Source organism: Cynoglossus semilaevis, chromosome 17 (genome assembly GCF_000523025.1).
Source record: "Cynoglossus semilaevis isolate Cse_v1.0 chromosome 17, Cse_v1.0, whole genome shotgun sequence".
NCBI lineage: Eukaryota > Metazoa > Chordata > Actinopteri > Pleuronectiformes > Cynoglossidae > Cynoglossus > Cynoglossus semilaevis.
Window position 1 is genome coordinate 13,083,349 of NC_024323.1, and position 24,204 is coordinate 13,107,552.

The 24,204-nt window shown below is 45.2% G+C and overlaps 5 protein-coding genes across 15 annotated transcripts in view; 2 read left to right on the top strand and 3 right to left on the bottom strand.

Moving 5' to 3' along the window:
- Nucleotides 1-1,662: 1,662 nt before the first annotated feature.
- Nucleotides 1,663-5,254, bottom strand: LOC103393428 (uncharacterized). 2 transcript variants are annotated; one of them, XM_025064634.1, is made up of 5 exons: nt 3,853-5,254; nt 3,130-3,293; nt 2,940-3,050; nt 2,294-2,425; nt 1,663-2,114 (listed from the first exon to the last, which is right to left on the bottom strand). In XM_025064634.1, exons 1-5 carry the CDS (start codon nt 3,935-3,937, stop codon nt 1,908-1,910), a joined length of 699 nt encoding a protein of 232 aa, XP_024920402.1. In that variant the 5' UTR covers nt 3,938-5,254; the 3' UTR covers nt 1,663-1,907. The 2 variants fall into 2 exon arrangements, with proteins under 2 accessions (XP_024920402.1, XP_008328618.1); XM_008330396.3 differs by lacking the exon at nt 3,853-5,254 and adding an exon at nt 3,698-3,833 and having other exon boundaries at nt 1,665-2,114.
- Nucleotides 5,255-5,398: 144 nt separating this feature from the next.
- On the bottom strand, nt 5,399-9,486 carry psmd3 (proteasome 26S subunit, non-ATPase 3). Its single transcript, XM_008330394.3, has 12 exons — nt 9,142-9,486; nt 8,428-8,618; nt 8,204-8,344; nt 7,672-7,808; nt 7,363-7,553; nt 7,177-7,280; nt 6,958-7,072; nt 6,690-6,809; nt 6,497-6,600; nt 6,243-6,398; nt 5,990-6,040; nt 5,399-5,633 (listed from the first exon to the last, which is right to left on the bottom strand). Exons 1-12 carry the CDS (start codon nt 9,314-9,316, stop codon nt 5,556-5,558), a joined length of 1,563 nt encoding a protein of 520 aa, XP_008328616.1. The 5' UTR covers nt 9,317-9,486; the 3' UTR covers nt 5,399-5,555.
- A 58-nt stretch (nt 9,487-9,544) lies between these two features.
- Nucleotides 9,545-14,821, top strand: LOC103393430 (uncharacterized). Of its 8 annotated transcripts, none has more exons than XM_025064611.1 (7): nt 9,546-9,694; nt 10,230-10,645; nt 11,505-12,100; nt 12,188-12,309; nt 12,626-12,795; nt 13,232-13,974; nt 14,013-14,821. In XM_025064611.1, exons 3-7 carry the CDS (start codon nt 11,587-11,589, stop codon nt 14,288-14,290), a joined length of 1,827 nt encoding a protein of 608 aa, XP_024920379.1. In that variant the 5' UTR covers nt 9,546-9,694; nt 10,230-10,645; nt 11,505-11,586; the 3' UTR covers nt 14,291-14,821. The 8 variants fall into 8 exon arrangements, with proteins under 8 accessions (XP_024920376.1, XP_024920379.1, XP_024920377.1 ...); XM_025064609.1 differs by having other exon boundaries at nt 9,548-9,694; nt 11,505-12,309; nt 13,232-13,399; nt 13,445-13,974; XM_025064610.1 differs by having other exon boundaries at nt 9,548-9,694; nt 11,505-12,309; nt 13,232-13,365; nt 13,414-13,974.
- A 183-nt stretch (nt 14,822-15,004) lies between these two features.
- On the top strand, nt 15,005-19,465 carry LOC103393426 (properdin). Of its 2 annotated transcripts, XM_008330393.3 has the most exons (12): nt 15,006-15,161; nt 15,476-15,614; nt 15,700-15,863; nt 16,059-16,226; nt 16,328-16,525; nt 17,094-17,261; nt 17,365-17,556; nt 17,803-17,976; nt 18,058-18,258; nt 18,462-18,573; nt 18,695-18,821; nt 19,345-19,465. In XM_008330393.3, exons 1-11 carry the CDS (start codon nt 15,110-15,112, stop codon nt 18,816-18,818), a joined length of 1,692 nt encoding a protein of 563 aa, XP_008328615.1. In that variant the 5' UTR covers nt 15,006-15,109; the 3' UTR covers nt 18,819-18,821; nt 19,345-19,465. The 2 variants fall into 2 exon arrangements, 1 of the variants encoding a protein (XP_008328615.1); XR_003052445.1 differs by lacking the exons at nt 18,695-18,821; nt 19,345-19,465 and having other exon boundaries at nt 15,005-15,161; nt 18,058-18,382; nt 18,462-18,569.
- Nucleotides 19,466-19,852: 387 nt separating this feature from the next.
- The window catches only part of cdc27 (cell division cycle 27), an 8,538-nt gene continuing 4,186 nt past the window's right edge, over nt 19,853-24,204 (bottom strand). Inside the window, exons 4-21 of one of the 2 annotated variants that reach the window (XM_008330392.3) lie at nt 24,163-24,197; nt 23,813-23,938; nt 23,616-23,713; nt 23,376-23,521; nt 23,023-23,240; nt 22,849-22,948; nt 22,659-22,768; nt 22,408-22,507; nt 22,148-22,328; nt 21,888-22,060; nt 21,646-21,798; nt 21,474-21,554; nt 21,253-21,380; nt 21,050-21,167; nt 20,829-20,957; nt 20,670-20,744; nt 20,456-20,585; nt 19,853-20,124 (exon numbers count right to left, since the gene is read on the bottom strand). In XM_008330392.3, the coding sequence (XP_008328614.1) occupies nt 20,033-20,124; nt 20,456-20,585; nt 20,670-20,744; nt 20,829-20,957; nt 21,050-21,167; nt 21,253-21,380; nt 21,474-21,554; nt 21,646-21,798; nt 21,888-22,060; nt 22,148-22,328; nt 22,408-22,507; nt 22,659-22,768; nt 22,849-22,948; nt 23,023-23,240; nt 23,376-23,521; nt 23,616-23,713; nt 23,813-23,938; nt 24,163-24,197 (2,193 nt within the window). In that variant the 3' untranslated portion in view covers nt 19,853-20,032. The remainder of the gene's footprint in view (nt 20,125-20,455; nt 20,586-20,669; nt 20,745-20,828; nt 20,958-21,049; nt 21,168-21,252; nt 21,381-21,473; nt 21,555-21,645; nt 21,799-21,887; nt 22,061-22,147; nt 22,329-22,407; nt 22,508-22,658; nt 22,769-22,848; nt 22,949-23,022; nt 23,241-23,375; nt 23,522-23,615; nt 23,714-23,812; nt 23,939-24,162; nt 24,198-24,204) is intronic. The other variant, XM_017040528.2, reaches the window with a different exon arrangement.

Below are 24,204 nucleotides of genomic sequence, written 5' to 3' on the forward strand. Positions count from 1 at the left end.
TTTGGTACGCCACCTTTTGATCACAATTAAAATATGAGACCAATAAGATCCTGAAAAATTGTTTAGTTTTTGACCATAAAGTTCACATTTCCACAGAACATTTTATAAAATAAAATTTCAAAAAATGTTCTCTAAATGGCCTAATTTGATGAGAAACACACAAAATGTTCATCAAAATGTTTCATCAACTGACGACATGACACGTGAAATTAAGATTTTACTGAAAAATTCTAAACAATATTTTCAAATTTTTTTAAAATGTTCGTATTGTGAAAGAATCGTACAGAAGAGTTAAAATTGCATCAAAATTTTTCACCTTACAACCAACATGACAGGCAAAATTAGGATTTTTCCAAAGAAAAGCCAAAAGTTTTGGGGTTTTTTGTTAAAAAATCTCAAAATGCTCTAATTTGATGAGAAACACGCAGAAAAGATCAAATTTAGATTTTTTAAATCAATTTTCAATTATTCAATTTAAAATTTAAATCTTGGAGATACATTTATAGGAAATACAGAGTACTAAAAAATGTAATTAAGCATAAGTATCTTTACTTCTAAATTATTAATTTATCAATGCAAAAAAGGACGTTGAAATGTGAACTAGATTGCAAATTCTCAAAGTTTGCACCCAACGTTCACAGTCCAGGCTACAACGACCAGGATCTGGTCTATTATACAAGAACGAGGGCGACTTCATTAGAGACCAGCTGTAATTAAACTCATGCACCTGTGTCATTTCTGACTGTGCTCCGGTAACTGATCTACTTCACTGAAAGAGTTAGCTATCGGGGTGAAGCTAAGCTAAACTGTGCGAAAATAATCGACATCATGAAGACACATTTGTTAACAGAGGACGTTTGTAGCCCAACAATATCCATCACGTTTGGGAAACAAAGGTGAAAGCACAGATTCTCTACTCACCGACACATTTCCGCTTTCGCAGGTGTGATGGTGGAAGTTTCGACAGCTCCAGGTCCAGCTCCAGCTCCAGCTCCAGATCCAGATCCAGCTCCAGATCCAGATCCAGCTCCAGCTCTTCGTCCAGCAGGCACAATTTGCATCGTATGGTAAAGTTGTTGCCTCGTTTGCATCGGAAAACAAAGATATTGCTGAAATATGGCGAAGTTCTCTGCTTCACGCTAAGTCTCGATCCTCAAACTTCCATTTTCCTGTTCGACACCAGCCATCGTCCAATGGCAGGTGGGGAATCCGTGCGTGCCCGCCCACGCAATTGTTTCTCTCGATTAACGCATAATGTTTTCCCCACATTTAATTTTCAAATGTAGCGAAGTTAAAAAAATAATATTTTACTTGAAAATTTTAAATAAACTATTACCAAAACTCCTTAAAAATTACAATAAATATATTATTTTGAAGCTTTTCTAGGGATAAAAATCTTGCTTTTTTTTCACATTTTCTCCATTATAGGGGGAATGTTGAATTCTGAGGACTTTTTACTATTTTTGTTCGTTTTTTGTCAAATGTCATAATGTGATCTGTGGAAGTTTGTGCTGCCGTCGGTGAAATAAAGGATCAAATGTTTCATTCAATTCAAATGCAATAATAATGTCAAATGTATAGCCAATTAAAAAAAGTTTTTATTGACAATACTGTGAATAAGAAGAATTTAAAGACTATAAATAAAATACTTTTTAAATGTAAAAAATAAATAAATACAAATAAATAAATTCACTTAATCCTTTTCACAGTGTGACATCACATCCGAAATAACAACAGTCACATCATAAATAAATAAATAAAGTCTTAAAAATCCCTGATTAATCCGTCAGGAGTTGGACTTTCCTGACAATACCTGCCTTGGCTCGTAGGCGGGCAGGCCCACTCAGACTCCTGTCCTGTCACTCCCACAATGCACTGCCTGTGGTCCTTGCAGTAGTTGATGGAACTTAGCGTGCAGTGGCGAGGCTCCGTCTGTAGGTGGCAAATTCTCTAAGGCTGCGGATCATGTCGTAGCAGAAGGAGCGCAGCTGCGTCAGGGTCATGTGCACGGCAACCTGCAGCTCGTAGTTGCTGTGGAGACGAGAGGATAGGCCCAGGTCCGCGGTCTGGTCCTGGTCCGACAGGTGAGCTCCAGGCCTGGCCCCCTCCCTCATCTGTGACACACACACACACACGGGAAAACACACACGTGAGGATACGAATATATTTCTAATCATTAAACTCGTCTTTCCTCAGTGACGTTAACTGAAGGACATCTTTCACTGGAATCTCTCTTCGAAATACAAAATAATCTCCTTTGGTATCGTCACTAATCTGAACTTAAGGGCGTTACCTTGGTGATGTGGGTCAGCAGGTCTCTGAGGTCCACGGTCAGATCGCTCAGTCCACTCAGTCGATCTGACAGAACTCCCAGAAGCCTCTGGTGCAGCTGGCCACCAATCCACATACGATGGGTACACATGTCCTACACACACACACACACACACACACACAAAGAGTAACTAAACCATAACCACACTGAACTACTACTAACTGGAAAAAAAGATGTGTCTGAATTTTACTGAAAACGCCCCCTGCTGGCAGCCCTCAAAATCTCTAAGATTCAAAGAGTTCTATTTCTTTATAGACTTTATATTTAACTACAGAAACAGAGGCAACACACCAAAGTCCACAGAGAAAATCAGTGATTTTAGCTCAGACCAAAGTCCACAGAGAAAATCAGTGATTTTAGCTCAGACCAAAGTCCACAGAGAAAATCAGTGATTTTAGCTCAGACCAAAGTCCATGAAGAAAGTCTGTGATTTTCGCTCATGGAGACGCTGGTCCACCGCTGCCCTTTGTGGTCAGTTTGCGTTGCTGATGGAGGCAGGTGAGATCTGATCACTGATGTTCTCTATGGACTTTGTACTTTGCTGTATCCGTACGTACTTAAATGTGTTTTTAAGAAGCCCCGCCCTTCCCTAAGAGTTGAGACTGACCACTGAGAAGCGTTCGGACAGGGGCTTCAGGACGGGCGATGCGGGAATTCCCAGGGATGTCATCATCATCTGCAGCTGTGTTTCTTGATTGGACGGCTCCAAGGTCAATCCCTGAAACAAAAACAGAGAAAATAAATAGGTGCTAAAAAAAAAGGAGTAACTGAAGCTACCAATCAGATGCTTTGTTTACCTCTGCACTAACAGTAGTAGCGTGGACAACAGGAATTTCTTTGAGGATTTTCTCAACCAGGATCTTTGCGCGCTCCGCCTCCTCCCAGAAACCGGCTGAGACCGAGAACATGGGGGTTGACTGGACCAGAACCAGGAAAAGGAAGTAGACCAGCGTTGAAAAAACTGCAACAAAAAAAAAAAAGACAACTCCTTTAACTAAAATAGTTTTCACTGTAATGCTGACTTTCAGTTCCTTCTGTCTATTTCATCATCTTCACTGTGATGCTCAGAACTAACTCCTTTGTGTATTCACTTCTACACAGAATTTTCAACTCCCAGATCCTCCCAGTGGTTACAGCCTCTCCTCCCTGCCATGCTGACATTAGCTTTTTAAAGTGCTGCTAACAGTGGACTTTAATCCTGGTGGACAGCTGTGTCCAGGTAAGTACATGATTGCCAGTGAATTTGCACTGGGTGCAACAGGGTCTGGGTCAGTCCAGGTCCAGGTCCAGGTCCAGGTCTAGTCTGGGTGCAGGTTTAGTCCAAGTGTAGGTCTGAACGAAGTCCAGCCCTCTCCAGGTAAGTACCTGACTCCGGGCTGAGCCCAGGTTGGGTTCAGACGAAGTCCGGCTAAGTCTAGTTCAGTATACGTCAGCGCTTGTTCAGTCCAGGTGAGTCCAGTTGTGCTCCTTTCTCATTGGCTGCCTCTACGCAGCTTTCCGTCGCCGGGCTGACGTCTTACCTGTCGCTGTCATGACGGCTCCGTGTCCGTGTGGCGCGCTCTCGTGTATGCAGGGCAACGCGCTAAAGTTGGCTTCACTTTCCATCCGTGCGCACTTTTTATCGACAGAAGTTATTGCCGTGGCGTCACTGCGGATTCACCCGAGAAATCCCGAAGTGACGAAGTCCCTTCGTTGCGCAACGAACGCGTGACGTCAGTTTGGTGTAAAGACAAGGAAGTTTCTCATCTGGACGAAAAAAAAGGGGAATAATAGGAAAATGGTCAGATTAAACGGTGCAAAAGTCTTCACTGGAAATAAAAGAATGGATTTTTTTCATGAAGAGAAACATAAACATGTAAAATACACAGATATATCACACATTTCGTCATGACTGCAAACACTGCTATAATGAAGAAGAAGAAAAAACATTCAATGTAAATGCGATTGGACTTTTACCTTCACCTAAAAAAAAGGGAAAACTTTTTGTAAAGGTTAAAGCAAAAACATTTTTTTAAAGTTTATAAAAACGTTAGCTGAAAGTTGAGGTTACAGGCAGAGAGGTTGGAGTTAGCCAGAGTCACGGGCAGTATCAGTATTTGGTGAGAGAGCTAATTTTTAACTAAAAAAAAAAAAAAAACTTTCCCAAAATAGAAGATAAAGAACAGTTCAAGGACAATAAGAGCAAAAAAAGAGGAAAATAAGTTACTTTAACATTAAACCAAACAAATCCTGTTTAATTAAATTTCCAGTTTCTTGTTATTAAGATGTAAAACGATGGTAAATATTAAAAAATAAATTAATATTGAGATGTTTTTACTCAAACTTGCCTGTGTCCTCTTTTTTTTTTTTAAATAGGGAGGTGAATTTTTAGGAATCATGTCAGAAACCATCCCGACTGTGACGACAGTAGCAGCTGTAAAATCACCATCAGTGCTCGACGCATTTCCATTGATGAAGTAATGAGTCAACACGATGCTGAAGAAATCCGGGAGAGGTGAAACAGTCACACTCGACTTCCTGGTTTCACAGTGACTCAGGGCGGACTCTCCTTTTGTCCTGGTCCTCATTTGCCCTGAGACAGTGAGACAGTGTTCCTGCTGTAGCTCAGGACTTTACTTGCTTTTTCCACGTCGTTCCAGGACCTTCACACAGGGTTCTAATGTGTCTTCTTTCGATAAGTATATTCTTCTGAGCCAGACATGTCTTCTTCAGGGGGGAAAACTGCAAAAAAAAAATCTTAATATGATCTTTATTTTAGCAACATCATGGACAAGTCCAAAGATGGATTTTTGGATTTAGCAGGTGGTTCCAAAATGTTGTCTTTAGCCTGAAATATACTAACACTTTGACTTTGCTTTAAGTTTTTTAAATTACGCACACATACGTTAATACGCACATTTTAGTTTAAGTTTTGACTTATCTCTAACAGCCATCAATGAACTTAAACTAAAGAGTCAGTCAACCAGACAAACAGAAAGGCAGATTTAACCAATAAACCAGACCGACAATGTGCCAAAGCTGCCAACAGGTGGTGCTACAGAGCCAGAAATGATGAAAGCACAGTTCTTTTCAAAGACTTAATTATCTTTTATTGTTACACTTATTGGAAAATGGTCAGACTATGTGGCAGAACAATGTACGCACTCTCTCTCTCTCTCTCTCACACACACACACACACACAAAAACCTACTTCCTGTCTGCACAGGAAGTTAACACAGCAGCCTCATGGGAAGCTGTCATCATCGTCTTCAGCCATTTCTTTGGCAAATTCCAGATCCTGCTGCTCACGCTCCCGGCGCTCCTGATTACACACACACACACACACACACACACACACACGCACGCATTTTAATTTTCTTCTTATGGTTCACACGGTTATTTTATCTCTATCAACTTCAGCGTTTGATCCAGACTAACAGCTTTTAAATCTCTTCTAACGATCAGTTTTTGACAACTTTCAGAGATATTTGGTATTTTTTGCCAGGTTTCAGCTTCTTCTACAAACATTCCTATATTCACTTATATTGATTTTTAACAACTTTCTGCTCTTTGGCAAACTTTGAGATACGTTGTACATTTTTGTTTACGTTTTGACTCACTTTATTTATCGCTCTGTTACATTGGCTACAATTTTTCAAACAGTGTTCGTTGCATTACCTCTGCCGACTCCAGGTCCTTGTTGTAAGCTTTAGGAGGAAACCTCATGGCCTGTAAAGACAGAGACACCTGCTGACCACACAGTGGAACTGCAACGGGATGTGGGCAGAGGGCGCTGTGCTCCTTTGCAGCGTCACTGTCCTGTTGTGTTTTCATTTTTTCCCACTCTTACCATCACACTTGTTGATAGTCATGGTCCTCTCTTTAAGTGTTTTATTCTTTCAGATGTGTGTGTGTGTGTGTGTAAACCTACCTTCACAGACATGTTGTGGATGTCCAGGCAGAAGGAGATCCTTTGGTGAAAAGCCAGCTGTGGTTCTCTGGTGCCGTAGATGTCCATGGTCTCCTTTGACTGGACGAAACCTTTCTCGTGGTTGATGCTTGCCTCAATAACACCGTCACGGATCGCCTGAAAACGACACGTTCGTTTTTGTCCAAGAACCACTGAGTGACACCGTCAGACACGCGTGTGTGTAAGCGGTAATTGACAGCAGAAGCTTTGGTTACCTTGGCAACAATGAACTCTGCATCCTCAGGACTGTCCAGCTGCAACTTTTGGGCAATGTCAGCCAATGAAATGCGAGAGTACGACAGGCTGATCATGCGCACACCTGACACACACAGAGAAACAGGTGTGTGTGTGAACTGTGTAGCATCTGAGGAACGAGGTGACAGCACTACTGAGCTGTGATTGGCTTACCTGTCTTTATGACGTTGTGTCTCAGGCGGATGATGAGTGTGTATGTCCCATCTGTCTGGAACTTCTCACCAAACTGTTCTAAGACCTGGTTAAAGTTAGCCAGATTACCTGTCCTCACAGCTACACACACACACACACACACACACACAAAGACAAACAGATTTGTTTTTAGCTAGCAGAATTCAAATACAGATGTTGAACGAAAGGTGAAAAATGTGCGTGAGTCGGACAGTTGAGGGCATGGCCTGCAGCCCGGAGATCAGTTAACCTTGTGTGAGCAGGAAGTAGGGCATCAGTGACCTCTTGAGTGATGGCTGTCTGAACTGGAGCCTGTCTGGAATCTCTCCCAGCAACAGCTCCACCACAATCAGCAATTTATGGACCTGAAGACGGAGACAAATACACACATACACAGACACACTTACAGCTGATCAAGCAAAGATTCGTCCCGGTGTCACAGAGCAGCAGTGATGTCACTCAAACTCACCGTCTGCTTGAAGCCCACAGCGGTGTGTTGTGGGGCTTTCCTCAGAGCATTAGTCAAAGTCCTGCGAGCCTCGGAGTACTCCAGCTGGATGGCTTTGATACGACCTGTGAACACACACACGTACACATTCATGGTAGTATCGGGGTCATCAGACCAACCTCTGAACCACACTGAACTCAGGCGGACCTGTGTAGTACAGGTAGCGGGCCCACTCGTTGTTGTTTGCTAGCTCGGGGAACACAGATTTGGACACCAGCTTCTCGGCCTGGTCGTAGAGGTTGAAGTTCAGGTAGTTTCTCAGCAGCAGGTTCAGGAGGACCGCCTGGCCGTCAGTGTCGTGACGCAGAGTCGCTGTGCGGAGACGAGTGTGCAGGAAACTGAAAGAGTTCAAACAACATAGGACCGGCGGTCTTATAGGTGTAATTTGCGCTGGTGTATTCAGACTGGTGCATAATTGTATTTGGACTAAGGAACAGTGTGAGCATTTGTCTATACCTGCGTATGGTGTCAAACTGCTTGAGAAACTCGTAGACTCTGGCGTGGTAGTAGTAACACTTGGCTGCGACCAGATCCAGAGCTCTGCGGTTTTTGGAGCTGATCTTCTGCAGAAGATCATCTGAAACTTTCTGAGCCTGGAACACAAAATACACAACCATTCAAGCTTTTGGACACAGACACAGCCTAATTGATCCAATACAACTAAAAGGCTGCCTCAGATTCCTTTCACACATCTCTGTAAAAAAAAAAAAAAAAAGCTTATATACATTGAGTAACATGTGAATTTGATAGTAAAACTAGAACTGGTAAATTCTAATCAGTTCTCATCCCTAACTTATAGACAGATCAGCAAGGATGTCTGTATTTATATGTCTGTAATAAATATGACAAATAAAGAAAAGAAAATCACCCTATTTTATGGTTCTTGTTTTGATGGGAATCATAAGTGACCCCAACACAGAAAACAGTATCTTAACAGTAAAGAAGTAAGACAGGTCGACTTTGTCTCTGTCTGAAAGGTGAGGCGCACCTCTGTGTATCTCTTGTTGTTAGTCAGGAAGACGACCAGCAGCAGCTGTAGGTATGCCTCCACCTCTGGCAGCAGAGGAACTGTTGCCGCTTTACCGGTCCTGGGACGGAAATGCACTTCTCCTTCCGCCATCTCCATGGGCTGCAACAGAACAGAAGGACACTGAGGGTCAGAGCCCGGGTCAAACGCTGCATCTGATACACGGGGGCACACTAACACTTCACCTCCTCCAGGAAGCCCAGCAGAAAGTCCTTGGTGGCAGCGTTGGTGGTGAAGAAGCCACACACGGCCTTGTGGAGTACGTTGGCATTCAGACGACGGCTGGTGGATGGCAAGGCTCTCAGGGCACGGAGAACAAAGCGAGGCTCCTTCCCAGACACTGCCTTTTCTATCTGCTTCACATGTTCCTTAATGTCTGCGGAGACAGGAGCAGAGGAGGTGTGGCAGAAGATGAACACTGCTACTTTAAAATTAGCACTGAGCTAGGTGGCAGAAAGTTAGGTAACTTAACAACAACAACAACTTAACGTAGCCCTGTCAGGTTACAGTTGGCCCAACTTGAAGCCAGCATTCCAAAGCTAAACTGGTTTACAGTTAGCATTCTGGTAGGTTATCGCCTCCGTTTATGAATGTAAATATTAGAAGATAGCTAGCAGTTATCTCTTACTTCACTGTAACCACCTTGCTTGTAAACAGTTAACCCAGTTAAGGCTTTTCAGGTACATTAAGTTATCAGTTAGCCAGCAGTTAGGACTCAGTCTGTAAACACACTCGTTTATAGTTATATTAGACGATAACTGGGTTAGTTTTCAATTGTCCCTTTACTATGATGACTTTGCTAGTTAGCAGTTAGCTCTGTTAGCAATCAGTTTACACTTGGCTTCGCGGAGCCGATTAGTCCTCCGTGCTTTGGTACCAAGCGGTAACTTATCTCTTACCCTCCAAGGTGAGGCTGTCTTGTTCCCGGGGTACTTTGGCCGCAGAGTTTGCCTCCTCATCGGGCATCTCTACGTCCTGCTGCTCGGCTTCCTGAGGCTCCTTCGGCCTTTCGCTTTTGGAGTCGCGGCCTGCCGCCGCTGCTTTGTCACGCCGCTTGGCCGCAGTTTCTTTCATGGTTCTGGATGAAAGCTCGGTCACCTAACGCACTAAAAAAGTCTGAAACGAATGGAAAAATCGGAGGTAAAAGTGTCAGATTCGTTTGTCTGTAATCGCACTCTCGCAGCCCGGTGTATGTCTTACAGTGACGTCACAATGACTGGCTAACTGGTGAAGGCGCAAAGGATTGTGGGATAGGTCAGATGATCACAGACGCAAGATTATCAGGCAGGCGTTACGGGGGCGGGGCCTGTGCGTCTGTTCAAGACTGTTTCACTTTGAAAACACATAAAAGCAGCTGCTCTTCTTTTTCTTCTGTGGTTTGTTTACACCATCCTTCTTTGACATCATCTACTTTTTTCCTCGACCGCAATTTTTTACCTGTTGCTGCCAACAGTAAGTCCACCAATAGCATAAAAATTATATAATTAACATAATGTGCTATATAATTCTAACAAACTTTTTTAGAAAAACTAACATTTACAACATTTTAGGTTACTTTGCTGCTTTTTTTTTTTTGCTTTAGCTATTTTTCAATATTTGGCTAAAAATGAGCTGATTTCCCTCACACTGTAACGAAATGAGTGTTTTGGGGGTACATTTACGTTTTACAATTTGATAGCATTATGAAATTATTATAACACAATTGTGGAATGATTATGCCAATACATAAATGTTTAAATGTTTACTGATCTCTCACTTGGATATCTCACCACTTGATTGGTTCAACTGAACAATGTGGACAACAAAGTTTTTTGTTTTTTTTTCAAAATATCTGATTATGGATTTTTCTAAATTGCTTGATAATCAGAAAATACACAATCGGGCTGCATCAGAACAACAGTTTTTTTTCTCCCACCCTTGTTGGTGAATGCCCAGCCATAAACAAAAATAATTATTTATTTGTCTCTGACTTGGTGTCGAATACCAGGGGGAAGAGGAATTTGGTAAGATGCTGCCCCGCAGCAGGGAAGACACAATCAGGAGACAAGGGGACAGCAGTAAAGAAGAAAAGGGACAGGCACATGACAACCCAACGAGTTCTGGAATTGACTATATCTTTTACAACAAAAGGGGGTTTTGTTTAGTCCGAGTTTTAACTTTCGTTTTCACTTTCGAGATGACGATCTGAGCAGCAGCGGTACAAAGTCTCCCGTGACTGATCACACGGTAATCCTACTGCAATCCGGGTTGTCTCTCAGTTCTCACAATTGTTAAAATACTTTATCGAGTTACTATCATTTTCAGACGTTTTCTTTGCTTCTTTTTGTGACGGGAAGAGACCGTTTTTTTACCTTCCACTTTCCGGTGCGAGACCACCGAGTCGGGAGACGATCTGAGCAGCAGGTCAGTAAAAAGTCTTCTGTGACCAACTCAGCGGTTCTCAATTATTTTCGGTCATGCCCCCCCTTGGGGACAGAAATGTTTTCGCCGACCCACAACCCCGCAAATTGAAATACTATTGAGAATCTGATTACATGTATATTCTTATCTGTACAACCCCCCTCTCCCTCCAGGGGCGCCCGCCCCACTACAATGTCATTTCTATTGTTAGCTACAAATATTCGATCAAGAATCCATCAGTGTTCTTTTTCACGACTTTCTGTGTGCAGCTCTTACTTAACGGCCCCTGTAAATTATTTACGAGTTACACCGCTTGCCAACCCCGGCTTTGCAGGATAACCCTCTTGTGGTCATCACTGGTACTGCAGCTGAAGCAGCATCAGACTCAGGGCTGTAACCTTTACTCAAACTAACACCTCTGCAAGAACGAACATTTCAGTTGTAATTGTAGATATAAATAACCCCCAACACGTTAAACAAACAACAACAACAACAAAAAACAGTTAAAGTACAACAGCAGAAAGTGGAGAGGCTTTTCTTTTCTGATTGGATTTAGAGAAGATTGAGGGACTTCAGATGCGTGTATCTTGCAGGATAAGGAACCAGGATCTATTGACGGTACCATTAGCTGTTTAAACATAAACCATCACCAAATGTGGACTTGTGTACAGAAACAGAACTATGAACCACGGGCTCTGAGGAAAACAAACTTTGGTGGAAAAAACACACAGAATTGCCAACAATTTAAAAAATGCATTTGATCCTTGGAAATGATTCCAGGAAATATGTGGTGGAAGCAAGGAATATATAAATCGAATGACTGTATGTCTTAAAGGTTGTTTTAATTTTTTTTTTTTTTCAGATTTGTGATATAGAAGTGAAAGGTCGCCCTCCTGCACTGCCAGCCAGAGTACATTTTAGGTCATCTAAAGAAAGTCATTACCATGAGTACCGCTGACCAGCTGCTCTGTTGCATCTTCTCCTGGGTGGAGAAGAGGCGAAGATGTGCAGACCACCTGGACAAACTGGCCAATGAACTGGAGTCGTATCAGAAGGGAGGCGTGGGCGGTCAGTGTGTGGGCAGCTCAGTTGCAGTGGTCGGCGCCGCCTGTCTGATTGGGTCGGTCCTCACAGGTGGAGTAGCAGCTCCATTTTTAGGTGCATTAGGAGCAGCATACACAGGTACCGGCATCGCCATCTCTGTGGTCTCCAAAATAGTAGAGAGCTTCCTGTCCAACAAAACTCTGACAGAGGCAAAGGATGTGGAAGAGGAATGCAACAAGTGTGGGCAGGAAATTCAGCGTTTGTACAAACTATTGGAAGAAGAGCAGATGGAGAAGACCAAGTTTTCCAATTCGGACGAGCTGGACGACTGCATCATGACGGAGATCATGAACAGCATGGCCAGACGGAGTGGACTGAAGTGGCGATTCAACTACAGAACGTCAGGCCGACCTGGCATGTCTTTTTCTAATCATGGTGAAATGTTCTGCCATCGCCGAAGCCTAATTTTACTCACTGTCACGATGATGTGTGGAGTTTTAGGGTTTTTCTGCCTTAGTGCTGGAGGCAAGAAATCTGCTTCACTGTTCTCTGCTGGGCTTCAGCAACTGGTCAAGGGAGTCGGTGTGTCAGCAGCAAAGGTCGGCTTCAGAGCAGCTGCTAAGGTAATGTTCACAGGTCATGTTAGCTACATGCTCAGTTATAGTGGGCATCTCTATACCACCTGTACTATTAGCTTCAAACTTTAGCAAAAGTAATGTTAGCTACACAGTCAAAATAGGTACCAGACAAAGTACCAGTGATTCAGAACAAAAAGTTATGTACATCATGTACAGTACAAGGGAGTATTTTTTTTCAACTAGAAGTACCAGGAAACTTGATGAAGAAACTATTTGAGACTTGAACCAGTTCCTCTGCTACTATGTTGGAGGAACACTCTTTTACATTTCAGAATCATCCATGGGTTTTCTCTCTCTTCAGCTGGTGGGTGGAACTGTTGGATTGGCATTTGCACTTCCTGAGGCCATCGACAGCTGGACGCAAATGATCAAAAATAATCACGTGACTAAAGCCAGCCAATCCCTGCGAGACACAGCCAATGCCATTCGAAGAATGACAAAATCACTGATGGAACAGCTGGACCAAATCAAGTACGATGTTCTCCGAATCGAAAAGCAGCTATTGGGTTTTTTATGGTGTGGATCTGACAAAACTGTATAAATACTTAGGATACTTACTAGGTAAAAAGCTTACGTTCATAAAAGTCATAGTAGCAAATGTAGCTAAAGCAGATACTTCAACGATTCTTTGTCCTTTCGCCTGTAACTGAGGGCAAATTGTATTTACATTTACCTCAAGTAATATTGAGTGTCTTAAGCTTGAGTTGTAGTTCATTTATTTTCAGTAAAGTAAGCTTAAATTTATTTTACTCAAGTAAGTAAAATAAATTTAGTTTAACTTTAGTCATTTTTAGTAATTTTAGTTACTTTAGTTATTTTAACTCTAGTTTTTTAAAAAACAAGATTCTAAAAAGCTCCATCTGATCTAAGCCTTCATCTCAGTACTGCTCCTTCCTTTGCTCCACAGAAACTATCTCCAGCAGATTGAGGAAAAGGAGAATGAGGAGGAGGTGAAGTTAGCTCATGTTAAACGCTGTATTAAGGCGACCAACAGGAGTGCTGCAGACAAGAGCGTCCTCGTAAACTTTGCTGAAGAGAAGTGCAATGACGACTACTTAGAACTATGGCTCAGGAGGTCTCAGGACAACAGCAATGACGACTACTTAGAACTATGGCTGAGGTCTCAGGACAACGAAGAGGTTTATCTTGATCTTCTCAACTTGTTTTCGTGGGTAGTTCAGTGTGTTGAGAATAGATGTGAAGAAAAAGAAAATAAAGAAGACAGCATCCAGGCTGTGGACATCACCTTCGTGGCACATGGAGCAATCAAAGACAAAACAATCCCAGCATCCAGTCTGCTGCCCATGTCTACGATTAAGGATGTGCTCCTGTATTCTCCCTGGAACTGTAATATTACAGCGGAGGCAGTCTATGGCATCGCCACTGGACAACTGCAACCGTCACAGAGGGAGTTCCACTGTCTCAAAACAAAATGCCGCATAGATCACAACAGTTCCAGTTCTCCGCAGCATGTTCCCACTACTTTGCCAAACCACTGGAACTCTATGAGAAAAAGCAGAAGTGAAATTCCCAACATCAAGGTCGGCACTCTCCTGCAAAAGGAATATGCCTTGGCAGCATATTTAGACCTGACAGAAAGATATGGTCGAAATGGTAGAAGTCGCATCGTCATCCCGTTCTGGCTTTGCGGTAAAAAAGTCGCATCGTCATCCCGTTCTGGCTTAAAGGTAAAGAGGTTACACTTCCCTTCTACGTGGTGACTTGGGTGCTTGCGTTGGTGCTGTATGTCTTCAAGATGAGAGCCACCGTTCATCTTGCGGCCTGTCTGGGAGATCAGTCACAGAACAAGTTCGACAGAAATTTCTTGGCGACTCAGTACTCCTACACCATCGACAACACATATATGACACCATCGATAAACACACCTATAACAACACCGACAAACACATTTAACCCCAGGTACCCTGAGCTGTACCAAGCCCTCCGAGCTATCTTTAGATGTTAGATGATGGCCACCTGTTCATCAGGTCCCAGGACATTATAGTCCATGTAGTCAACAAGTAGAGTAGAATACAGTCCTCACTAAACTCAAGGACAACAAGAAGAAGTCCAGTGATCCTTATCCCGTCTTGTCCAACTTCCATTGTCTCTCGAATCATCGACAGAAGAGCAGGAGAATCCCACAACAACAGTTAATTCTGTCCTCTCTGAAACAGCGCTCGTCTCCACCCTCCACGCTCCTCCTCACCAGCTGGAGTTCTGACATTTTTTGTTTTCCCATTTTTGACACATTCAGTGTCAGCTCCACCACACCGTCTGCCTCTCCTCCTCCCCCATCCAGAGCCGATCTCCCCTTCTGGAACTTTCTTTCCTTTGATTTTTCTGTAACGGACTTCATATCTAAGAAAATAACGTGTACCAATTATCACTATATCATTACTATTATTGTTTGGAATGTTATTGTAACCAATTCTATTGCCACTCATTTTCATTTTATTAATAAAGCACAGGACATAACCTTCCATTGAAATATCAAGTCTATGTTTCAGCGTCTGTTTTTCCTCTGTGGACAGAGTTCAGTGAAGACATGTTTACAATCAGAGGTCAGACTGGGAGTCTCATAGAGATGAATAAACAAGGCTGGTTTAAACCAATTAAATTCTTCTATCTGTGTAGACCAGCCTAGTTTTCACGGAAACAACCTGAAATTATTGAATTGTGAGGAGTTTGAACCTAACGGGGATGAGAGGGGGCGGGGCTTCTGTAAACATAAGCAATCGCTGTCCTGTGAGGCTCTGTGTGTCTGTGCTGCATTCAAGGAAACATGGACGTTCTGCCAGTGTTGCTTTTGCTGCTGTCTTCAGCGGTGTGTTCAGGTACGTGCAAAATCTCAGCGTCTATTTTCAGTGATTGTGTCTGTATGGTGTGTTCAGGTTCAGTCAGAATTAAACCATTACAAGACGGAAACCTCAGTGTCATTTTGGTTGTCAATATTTTCTGGTCTGACCTTTGACCCCAGACAGATGTCTATAAACAAACACGAAATGTTCAGGGTCCATTTAGTCTAAACCAGCGCTTCACACATGATCCTCCGTTCTGTTCTCTTTGTCCTCAAAGTTTCTAATTAATTCCAAATGTTGCCTTGTCATTGGCTGATCCGAGTTCTGTGTGTGTGTGTGTGTGTGTTCAGAATGTGTGCGGTGTTTTGCGGGTTTTAATCTGACCTTAGGTCAATGCAGCAGAGAAGTCGGGGACGTGAACCAAAAGGAATGTTGTCAAAACCCGGACTATGGTTTCCTGACCGAGGACGGGTCGTGTCAGTCCTGTGGGTCAGTTTCTCACACACAGTGTTACACACAGGACAGCCGTTAGCTTAGCATTAGTGTCATCCATGTCATACCTGTGTTTGCCCAGTGTTCAGACCTGGTCTCCGTGGTCGTCCTGGTCCCACTGTAATGTCCTCTGTGGAGAGGGTGTCAGGCAGAGAAGCAGGAAGTGTTTCGGGGTCCTCACACCCGAATGCCACGACCCTCCAGACACGCTGGAAACAGAAGCCTGCGACGGCACCTGCTGTGATGGTAAAACACAAAATCATAACACAACCAAAAACAGAGTTCAAACAGACATTTAGTGGTCTCCCTGGTCCTGCTGTCCTTCTCTTAGTCCTGAGACCCTGTTCTTGTCCACCAACCAATCCAGTTCAGTCCAGGTGACTGAAATTTCCCATGAAACATTTCTGTGAGTGTGAGTGTCTCCCTTCTCTCTGTCTGTAGCAAAGGGGTGGAGCTCATGGAACGCCTGGTCATCGTGTTCAGTCACCTGTGGAGTGGGCGGGGTCAGAAAGCGAGAGAGAGTGTGCTCCAGTCCTCCTGATTGTCACTTGTCCTGCATTGGTCTTCTAGCGGAGACAGAGCCATGTCCAAATGTGAAGACCTGTCCAGGTAGAGCTCGTCTCCCCAGTCCCTGTCCCAGTTTCTCCTACTGCAAATTTCTGATCGTCCTTGTCCACCTGTCCATCACTTTCCCCGTCCTGGTCTTCCAGTCCATGGTTCCTGGTCTCCCTGGGCTCCCTGGTCTGGGTGTTCTGGTACCTGTATTGATAATGACATCATTCCACACAAATCACGTCAGCGCTCCTGTTCGAGCCCCGCCCCCTCCACAGACACCGAACCACCTGGTGACAGTTGCAGTGGGAGCGATTCCGAGGTGTCAGGCTGCACAGAGCTTCCCAACTGTCCAGGTAAAGACCTGCACACTCTGACATCGTTATGCTGTCTGCGCAAACACATGCTGCCTCCTGTGGTCGGTTTGTGCCACTGAGGTGAGGCTGAACAAATGTTTTTCACAGTGAAGCCACAAGGAAGTTCCTCCCACAGTCCAAACAAACGCAGATTAAGGATTAGGTTCATTGGACCCACATGTCCAAGGAAGGACACACAACCAAATGTGACCTCTGTTTTTAACCCATCACCAAAGTGGACAGTGGGCAGCTTTAAGCGCCCGGGGAGGGGGACGGTGCCTTGCTCGCAGCACCTCAGTGGTAACTTGGCAGCTGGTGGACTCGAACCTGAAGACTTCTAGACCCAAGGCTGCTTCCTTAACCACTGATGCATGGAGATAATGAAGGAATGAATGATGGAAATAAACAATAAACAATGACTGGACGAATGAAAGGCGTGTTTTGTCGGTGGGGGCGGCCCACACCCCCCAACCCCCCCCCCCCGTGTCTCTGTGAGCTAAAAATCACATAATAATGCAGAATTTGTACCTCTTCATCCTTTCTCTTTTCTTCTTGGCCTACTCTGCAGTTCACGGAAACTGGGGAGAATGGGCGCTGCCGGGTCCATGTTCCTCAGCCTGTGGTGAGGGGCTTCAGATGTCAGTTAGACTGTGTGACAACCCTGCCCCCAACTATGGTGGAAAATATTGCGAAGGAACAAACGCTCGAACACAGGAGTGTCGTAGTCAGTGTCCAGGTAACACGAACACACAGTAACACACTGCGACAGTGCTGCCATCTGCTGGTCTCACGCAGTACCGCACAGCCACCCGATAACCTTCTGCCTCTACTACCAACAGTTCACGGGTTCTGGACCGGTTGGTCCGCTTGGAGTGACTGTTCCTCCTCTTGCGCCACAAAGGGCAACACTCCTATGAGGTCACGCTCCCGCTCCTGTTCTAACCCTGCCCCCTCTTCCAGCCCCCGTGGCAAAGACTGTATGGGTAATGGCGAGATGATGGAGAAATGTGCAAACATCCCACCCTGTTCCGGTGAGCTAACTGTGACCCGCGCACACTTGAGTAAACGCTAACTGTCGGCTAACTTTCACTGTAAGCTAACAGCATTCTTACGAGTTACCGGTGTCGGTTTACACCAAGCTAATGGTAAGCTAATAGTAAACTAATTCTGGCCTTGAAAGAAGTTACCTGTAATAGCGGTGAGCTAGCTAACGGTGAGCTAACGGACTCCTCTTCCCGCTGTCATCACTGTTGACGTCACATCTGTATTTTGGCCAGTGGACGGAGGCTGGACCCCCTGGTCTCCCTTCACCCCCTGCCCTGTTACCTGTGGGGTCGGCGCCCAGCACTCCCACAGATCGTGTACCAACCCTGCCCCTCAACATGGCGGGAAAGCCTGTGACGGAGAAGCACATCAGCGCCGCACGTGTTCCACGGCCGTCCACTGTCCAGGTAAGCTCGAGCTCCGCCGCCTGCAGTGTGACGCCACAGTGACATCACCCGTGTGTGTGTGTGTGTGTGTATGCGTTGCAGTACACGGCAGCTGGTCCGAGTGGACGTCCTGGACAGACTGCATATATCGATTCGGTGTGAACAAACCCATCAACTGTAAAAAGATGCAAGGAAAACAGAATCGGGAACGAGAGTGTCTCCATAGGGCGCATAACGGAAGCTTTTGTATTGGAACGGAACAGTTTGAGACGCGAGGATGCTACAGCATCGGAGGCTGTCTGTGTGAGTGAGAGGAAGGGGTTTCCACGGAGGATGGTAACAGGAATGACACAGCGAGCCCAGCCGATGAATTGACGTCTCATTAATGACGGACATTAATTTGAATATACGCCATTTTACTGCTATTGTAAGGCTGTGTGGAGAGTTTCAATGTTTGTTTGTTTGTTTGTTTGTTTTTTTACTTTGCTGTTGTGAATTTGTTGCAGTAAAGGGCAACTGGCAGGGCTGGGGGGACTGGAGTTTGTGTCGACCCGCCTGTGGGGGAAATCCCATTCGCTTCAGGAGAAAAATATGTGAAATTGATTACAGCATTTACAAGTAAGATATCTTTAGCTGCGAGCGCCATCTGCCGTCGGTAAACGTGCTGAGACACACCCTGGACTTCTCTTGGTTCTGATTACGACTTTTTAGTCCTGACTGATGTGTGTTACTGTCCTAGTAATCGAGAAAATCGGATCGCGTACCATGGGAAACCAACGCCGGACTGTGACAACCTACCAGAGGGTGAAGTAGGATTCGAGAGGAAACCGTGCCACAACGTGCCGCCGTGCGCAGTGGGATGAAGTGTGAGTTAGTGGTTTTTACTTTTTATTTTAAACATGTTTTAGCAGTACTTTCTGAAGCAGAACCCAGTGACACCCATCTGATAGAGAAAGGAATCCACTCTTCACACTCTTCATACTGACACACATCATTAGACCAGGGGTTGGATACTGTGTGGGTTTGTGCCTGTTTCAAAGAAACTGGTGAGGATCATTAGACCAGGGGGGGCCAACCAATCAGGAGGCTCAGAGCCAAAACTTTTACTGTGGTGCTGCTAAAAGCAAAAAAAAAAAAACAAAAAAAAAACTCCCAGACTCTGTTAAAACTTCCTGTGTACATCATTTCATCTGTGAAAATTGGGTTTTCCCCTGAGTCATTTGTGTCAAAGTCCATCTGCATGAGATTCACACAGCGTAAAAAAAAAAAAAAAAATTCAACTTGAGTTCACTTTTAAGTTACATGTAATTTAGAGATAGTTGTAGAAAACGTGTTTTTGCCTTCTAGAGAAGTGTTGCCTTTTTCAAACGTTGACATTTTACATTTCAGAGAAAACAGTCATTCCATGTTAAGGAAGGACAAGCTTAAAATGCTGATCGACTCTACGGCGCCGCCATTTGACTCGAAGCAGCCACGTGACTTTTCCCTCATTAAAATTTTTATAAACATTTTTGTCATAATTCATTTTCAACTTGTACTTTTTACTTATTTACTTCAGGAGTTTATCATCCAATCCAACCAAGCTACATGTTTGTTTTAGCCACATGGTGGCGTAGTAGTTTGGGCGGTGCCTGAATATCAAGGTCATTTGTTTGTCGTTTTTTATTCTGTCAGAAAACATGACATGACAGAGAGACTGAGACTGAACTAACCGTTTGAGTGAGTGTGCTGTTTTTTGCCAGCCTTTTTGTAGCTTCCTGTAACAAAACTGAACCATTAGCTGTTCTTAGGTAAATGCCATTGGTTGACAGGGGGAGTCATCAGTTAGACAGAGGTACCTGGGGCATTTGAGAAGTTGCTCTGATTAGCTGCTGTACACAGGATGTGGAAAGGGGCGGAGTTAATACCATAGATTTTTTATTGAGTTTCATAATGAAAAAACAAAAAAACCAAAAACAAAAACAGCTGTGATGTCAGGGAGAAGAGGATGGGGTTTCTGAAAGGCAGCAGTCTGTCTGGAAAGGGGGTGGAGCTAAAATTGTCTCAGAGGCGTGCTTAGCACAAGGGTCCATCTGGGCTAGAGGACGTCGTCGCTCTCTGCCGTGTGAAGCTGGGTGTCATCGGCATCCATCATGATGCCGACATCATGACTTTCATCAAGCTCCGCCCCTGACAGAGAGAAGGGACCAGGAAGCTCCGCCCCTGACAGAGAGAAGGGACCGGGAAATAAACAGACAGACAGAGAGACAGAGAGAACTGAGAGTTAGAGTCCAGATCTTGGGCCATGATTTAATTCTGGGTGCAGGAAAACCACAACCAAGGTCATTAAAAATCTTAGGATGGAAATTTACAAGGTCAGCACTGTTTTTTGCTGACCTATGGTCATCACCGCCAACGATTCATTTAAAGCACTGAGTGAGTGTAGCTGCAGTTAACCCTGGACACGCACAAAGGTTTGTACAGACAGACAGTGTGTCAGGGACTAAAGGTCGGAGGTCACCTTCATCTTCAGGCAGGTATCTCTTGTCGATGGCCTCCTTGATCTGGTTGTTGGCTCCTTTGGGGTCCAGGTCCATGGCCCAGCTGAAATTCATTAGAGCCAAGTGGGTCTGACCCAGTTTTTTATAGACCTGAGGACAGACAACAGACAGAGAAACTGTTACTGACAGGACAGAGGAGAGGACGGCGGAGAGGACGGACATGACAGCTCTCACCTTTCCTATCAGGAAATAAACTAAAGACTCTTTCGGAACAATCTGTTTCAACTCCTCCAGCTCCTGAAGAGCTGCCTGAGGAACACACACACACACAGACAGGTTTAGGTCCAGAGCAGGTTTACTGACCAGGATTATTGATCAGGTTTCATTGATCACCTTGTACTTGTCGTTGGCGAACAGTATCGATGCTCGGTGGAACTTGCAGAGAGGGTTTTTGGGGTCAATCCCAATGGCTTTGTTCAGAGTTTCTAAGGCAGCGTCTGACTTCTTCAGGGCATGCTGCACCTACAGACACACAGACACAGACAAACATACAGTCTGAGCCGAGCCACAGCCTGACAGACGGTGGGAGGACAGGACTGTGTGGACTGACGTACCACTCCGATGTGACAGAGCAACACTGAGCTCTGAGGGTTGATGCTCAGAGCCTTCTTGAAATGGATTTCTGCAAAGTTGAACTTTTCCTGTTTGTAGTAAATCATTCCCAGTCCGTACCTAACACAAACAAACAAACAGGAAACGACGTCAGTGTCGAGGCAATCTCGTTAGCATCAACAAACGAGCAGCCGCATTAGCATACCAGGCGTTATAGTGTCTCTTGTTCACTCGGATAGCGTTACGGAAGCAGGCGAGTGCTCGGTCCAACTCCTCTGTCAAAACAAACTCGTGACCCAACAACGTGTAGGCGTAGGCAAAGTCTGGGTCCACCTGAGAGAGAGAGACAGGTGCAGAGAGAGAGAGAGGCAGGTGAACTACAATCATGGCATCGATTTTTCAGGCTCAGGAAACCACACTACTCACCTGGATGGCCCTTTGGAAGAACTTTATAGCAATGTCATGCTCCCTCTGCAGGCTGAAACAGTTACCTGCAACACACCAGGCCTGTAGGGAGACAGACGAGTGAGCAGACAGCCCGACAGATGAGCAGAGAAACAGAGAGTCAGTCAGAGAGACTGACCGACAACCGTCTCACCTCAGGACAGTTCTTGTCCATGTCAGTCAGGTCTTTGGACAGCACTGACAGGGCGACGTCCTTCTGCAGGTGCCACAGCGTGGTGGAGTAAATCTCCATCCCCTCCACTCTGTACGACTCCATCCTGTGCACCTCACTGAACAGACGCTCTGCCTAAAAGCACACGCCCTCCTCCACCTCAGCTCAGTCCTGCCACCAATGTGGTCCTTTTGTGTGTGTGCGTTCGAGTGTGTGTGTGTTACCTGCGTGTACTCGGCCAGCTCAAAGTAGGCTCTGCCCACATGGGTCAGAACCCAGCCCGTGTTGTAGTGCTGGGGAGGTAACGAGCTCAAAATGTTGATCGCTTCTCTGCAGCTGTAGGAGCAGAGAGCCAGGTAACCCCGACCCAGATCCCTGAGCAACGCCATGACACTGTCTGAGAGACAGACAGACAGACAGGTGTGAAACAATCAGACAGACGAGAGAACGGCGGACAGGTCTCCCTGAGATGAGGTCTTCTTACCTGCCGCAGCTCTCTGGTATGGAGGCACTTTGGTGTCCTGCAGACTAATAGCCGGGTCCAGCCTCAGGATGTCCAGACTCTCGTTCAGGTTGTTGCTGTTTGGCGTTTTTGTGGACTTGCACTTGGTCTTTCTGTTGGGAATCTTGGTGGGAAACTTCATCTTCAGCTTCTTGCTGTTCTCCTGCAGAGGAAGGAGAGGGAACAGCATCAGCACCTCACTCCAGTCGATGACAGCACAGTCACGTGACAGGAAACACAACCTTGGCCGTGGAGCTGGCGCTAGTGAAGAGTCTGGAGCTCCGTCTGGGCTGGACGTTTGGTGGAGCAGACAGACTGGGACTGAGGACCTGAGGAGAGCTGCTGACGGAGACAGGTGGAGTCAGACAGACAGGTGGACGGATGGACAAATGGCGTCAGACAAGACCACCTGTCTGTCTCTCTGGTCACACAGACAGACAGACCCACTCGCTGAATGAGCTTAGACACACGCACTGATTGGTCAGAGGCCTACCTGCTGTGTGGTGCAGAAGTCTGTGATTGGTTGAAAGGAATAGGAAGAACATCTCTGCTGTTTCCACTCTGACTGAAGACAGACTTGGATTGACTGATCCTGGAGACAGACTAGGAAAGACAGGTGAGAGATGCTTTGAGGATCAGACCAAACAAAGGTGGACAGGTGAAGTGGGCGTGGCTTTTCGTACCTTCTTGTTGGGAGCCGTGCTCTGAGTTTCCATGGTTGCAGAATAGTTCTGTAGATATGTTGGGTCTCCAGGGCTTGGCTCCAGGGGCAGGATTCCAAAACTGCACACACACACACACACGTTTAACACAAAACCTGTGTGTGACACATGTGGTCACATGACCTGGGCACTCACCTTGGTGTCAGTGGACTTAAAGCCGTCGGTCCTCCCATTAAGCTCCAACCACTCTTTGGCTTGTTCTGTTTTGCCAATAAGGACCCTGCTGTTGCCATGGAAACGCTATTACCCAAGAGAGAGCCGGCCTCCGGGGAGATGAGGGGGGAGTCAATATAGGACACTGACAAGTCAGACACCAACTTCCCAGAAGATTCCAGATTTAATCGGTTTAGCTCCTGGATCGGACAAAAGTGATTTAGGCTAAAGTTAGTTGATGCTAACCTAAAAGGTGTTAGCCTAGCACAGCTCAGTTTAAAGACTGCCGAACTGATGCTAACTTGTTTGTGAAACTCAACATTTGTTGTGTTTACCAGAGTGTCCTGGGGCGTCTCCATTAGGGCAGTGTCTAACCGATGGGAAGGGTTCTGAGCAGGGCTGACGGACGCAGGGGGCGGGGCTACTGAGAAGCTCTGTAGTGAAGACAACCTGAAGACCTGATCGGGATCTGGTTTCTCTCCTAAACAACCCAGAGACAATAAGACCATAATGACATCACATGATCTGACATTGGGACGTCGTGATCGTGATGCTGTCGGGTGTGTCTGCGTTACCTAGGTGACAGAGATTCTGGAACGGTGACCAGAGGAACGGGTTAAGACTGGAACTTTTCTGAAAACATTCGGCTCCTTTAGCGACACGATCCGTCTTACTGCACAGAGACGGAGGGAGGAGCAAAGAGAGAAAGACAGTTCAGGCAGTCATGTAGACTGACAGTCAGACAGACAGACAGGTGTGACTTCATCGTTACCAATAAATGTGGCCCAGTAGAGACAGAGTAAAAGACGCCGAGTCTCCAAACTCTGTGATGATGTCATCCTGACTCTTTTGTTTGTTCAATACTCCACCAATCAGAACTTGTTCTCCTTCAGCCAGCCTGAGACACAGACACAGAGAGACAGACAGGGTAGAGGTCTGTGTATTAAAGGAGCATCCATCAAAGACTTAAATGGAGTTGTTGCCGCACTGACATGTGTCAATCAACTCAAAAATCTGACTTTTGGCTGTCAACGTCTGCAGTAATGATTCTAACGGCGCTAAAGTGGAACAAACAATGTGCAACAACCACTAAAAAAGGTGTGTGTTTGTGTGTATGCTTACTTGCTCAGTTCCACGCAGCACTTGGCCAGCAGGAACCGAACC

What these genes read in the sequence shown, in the direction of transcription:
- LOC103393428 (XM_025064634.1), bottom strand. Translation starts at nt 3,937, where the DNA reads ATGGAAAGTGAAGCCAACTTTAGCGCGTTGCCCTGCATACACGAGAGC. An exon ending in AGCCGTCATGACAGCGACAG is followed by an intron (nt 3,294 to 3,852) that starts GTAAGACGTCAG and finishes TTTTTGTTGCAG; the next exon opens with TTTTTTCAACGCTGGTCTAC. An exon ending in CTACTACTGTTAGTGCAGAG is followed by an intron (nt 3,051 to 3,129) that starts GTAAACAAAGCA and finishes TTTTTGTTTCAG; the next exon opens with GGATTGACCTTGGAGCCGTC.
- psmd3 (XM_008330394.3), bottom strand. Translation starts at nt 9,316, where the DNA reads ATGAAAGAAACTGCGGCCAAGCGGCGTGACAAAGCAGCGGCGGCAGGC. An exon ending in TGCTGGGCTTCCTGGAGGAG is followed by an intron (nt 8,345 to 8,427) that starts GTGAAGTGTTAG and finishes GTTCTGTTGCAG; the next exon opens with CCCATGGAGATGGCGGAAGG. An exon ending in CTGTGGGCTTCAAGCAGACG is followed by an intron (nt 7,073 to 7,176) that starts GTGAGTTTGAGT and finishes CTCCGTCTTCAG; the next exon opens with GTCCATAAATTGCTGATTGT.
- LOC103393426 (XM_008330393.3), top strand. Translation starts at nt 15,110, where the DNA reads ATGGACGTTCTGCCAGTGTTGCTTTTGCTGCTGTCTTCAGCGGTGTGT. An exon ending in GGGTCGTGTCAGTCCTGTGG is followed by an intron (nt 15,615 to 15,699) that starts GTCAGTTTCTCA and finishes GTGTTTGCCCAG; the next exon opens with TGTTCAGACCTGGTCTCCGT. An exon ending in GTGTCGTAGTCAGTGTCCAG is followed by an intron (nt 17,262 to 17,364) that starts GTAACACGAACA and finishes TACTACCAACAG; the next exon opens with TTCACGGGTTCTGGACCGGT.
- LOC103393430 (XM_025064608.1), top strand. Translation starts at nt 11,587, where the DNA reads ATGAGTACCGCTGACCAGCTGCTCTGTTGCATCTTCTCCTGGGTGGAG. An exon ending in GAACAGCTGGACCAAATCAA is followed by an intron (nt 12,796 to 13,231) that starts GTACGATGTTCT and finishes TTTGCTCCACAG; the next exon opens with AAACTATCTCCAGCAGATTG. An exon ending in CATCCCGTTCTGGCTTTGCG is followed by an intron (nt 13,975 to 14,012) that starts GTAAAAAAGTCG and finishes TCTGGCTTAAAG; the next exon opens with GTAAAGAGGTTACACTTCCC.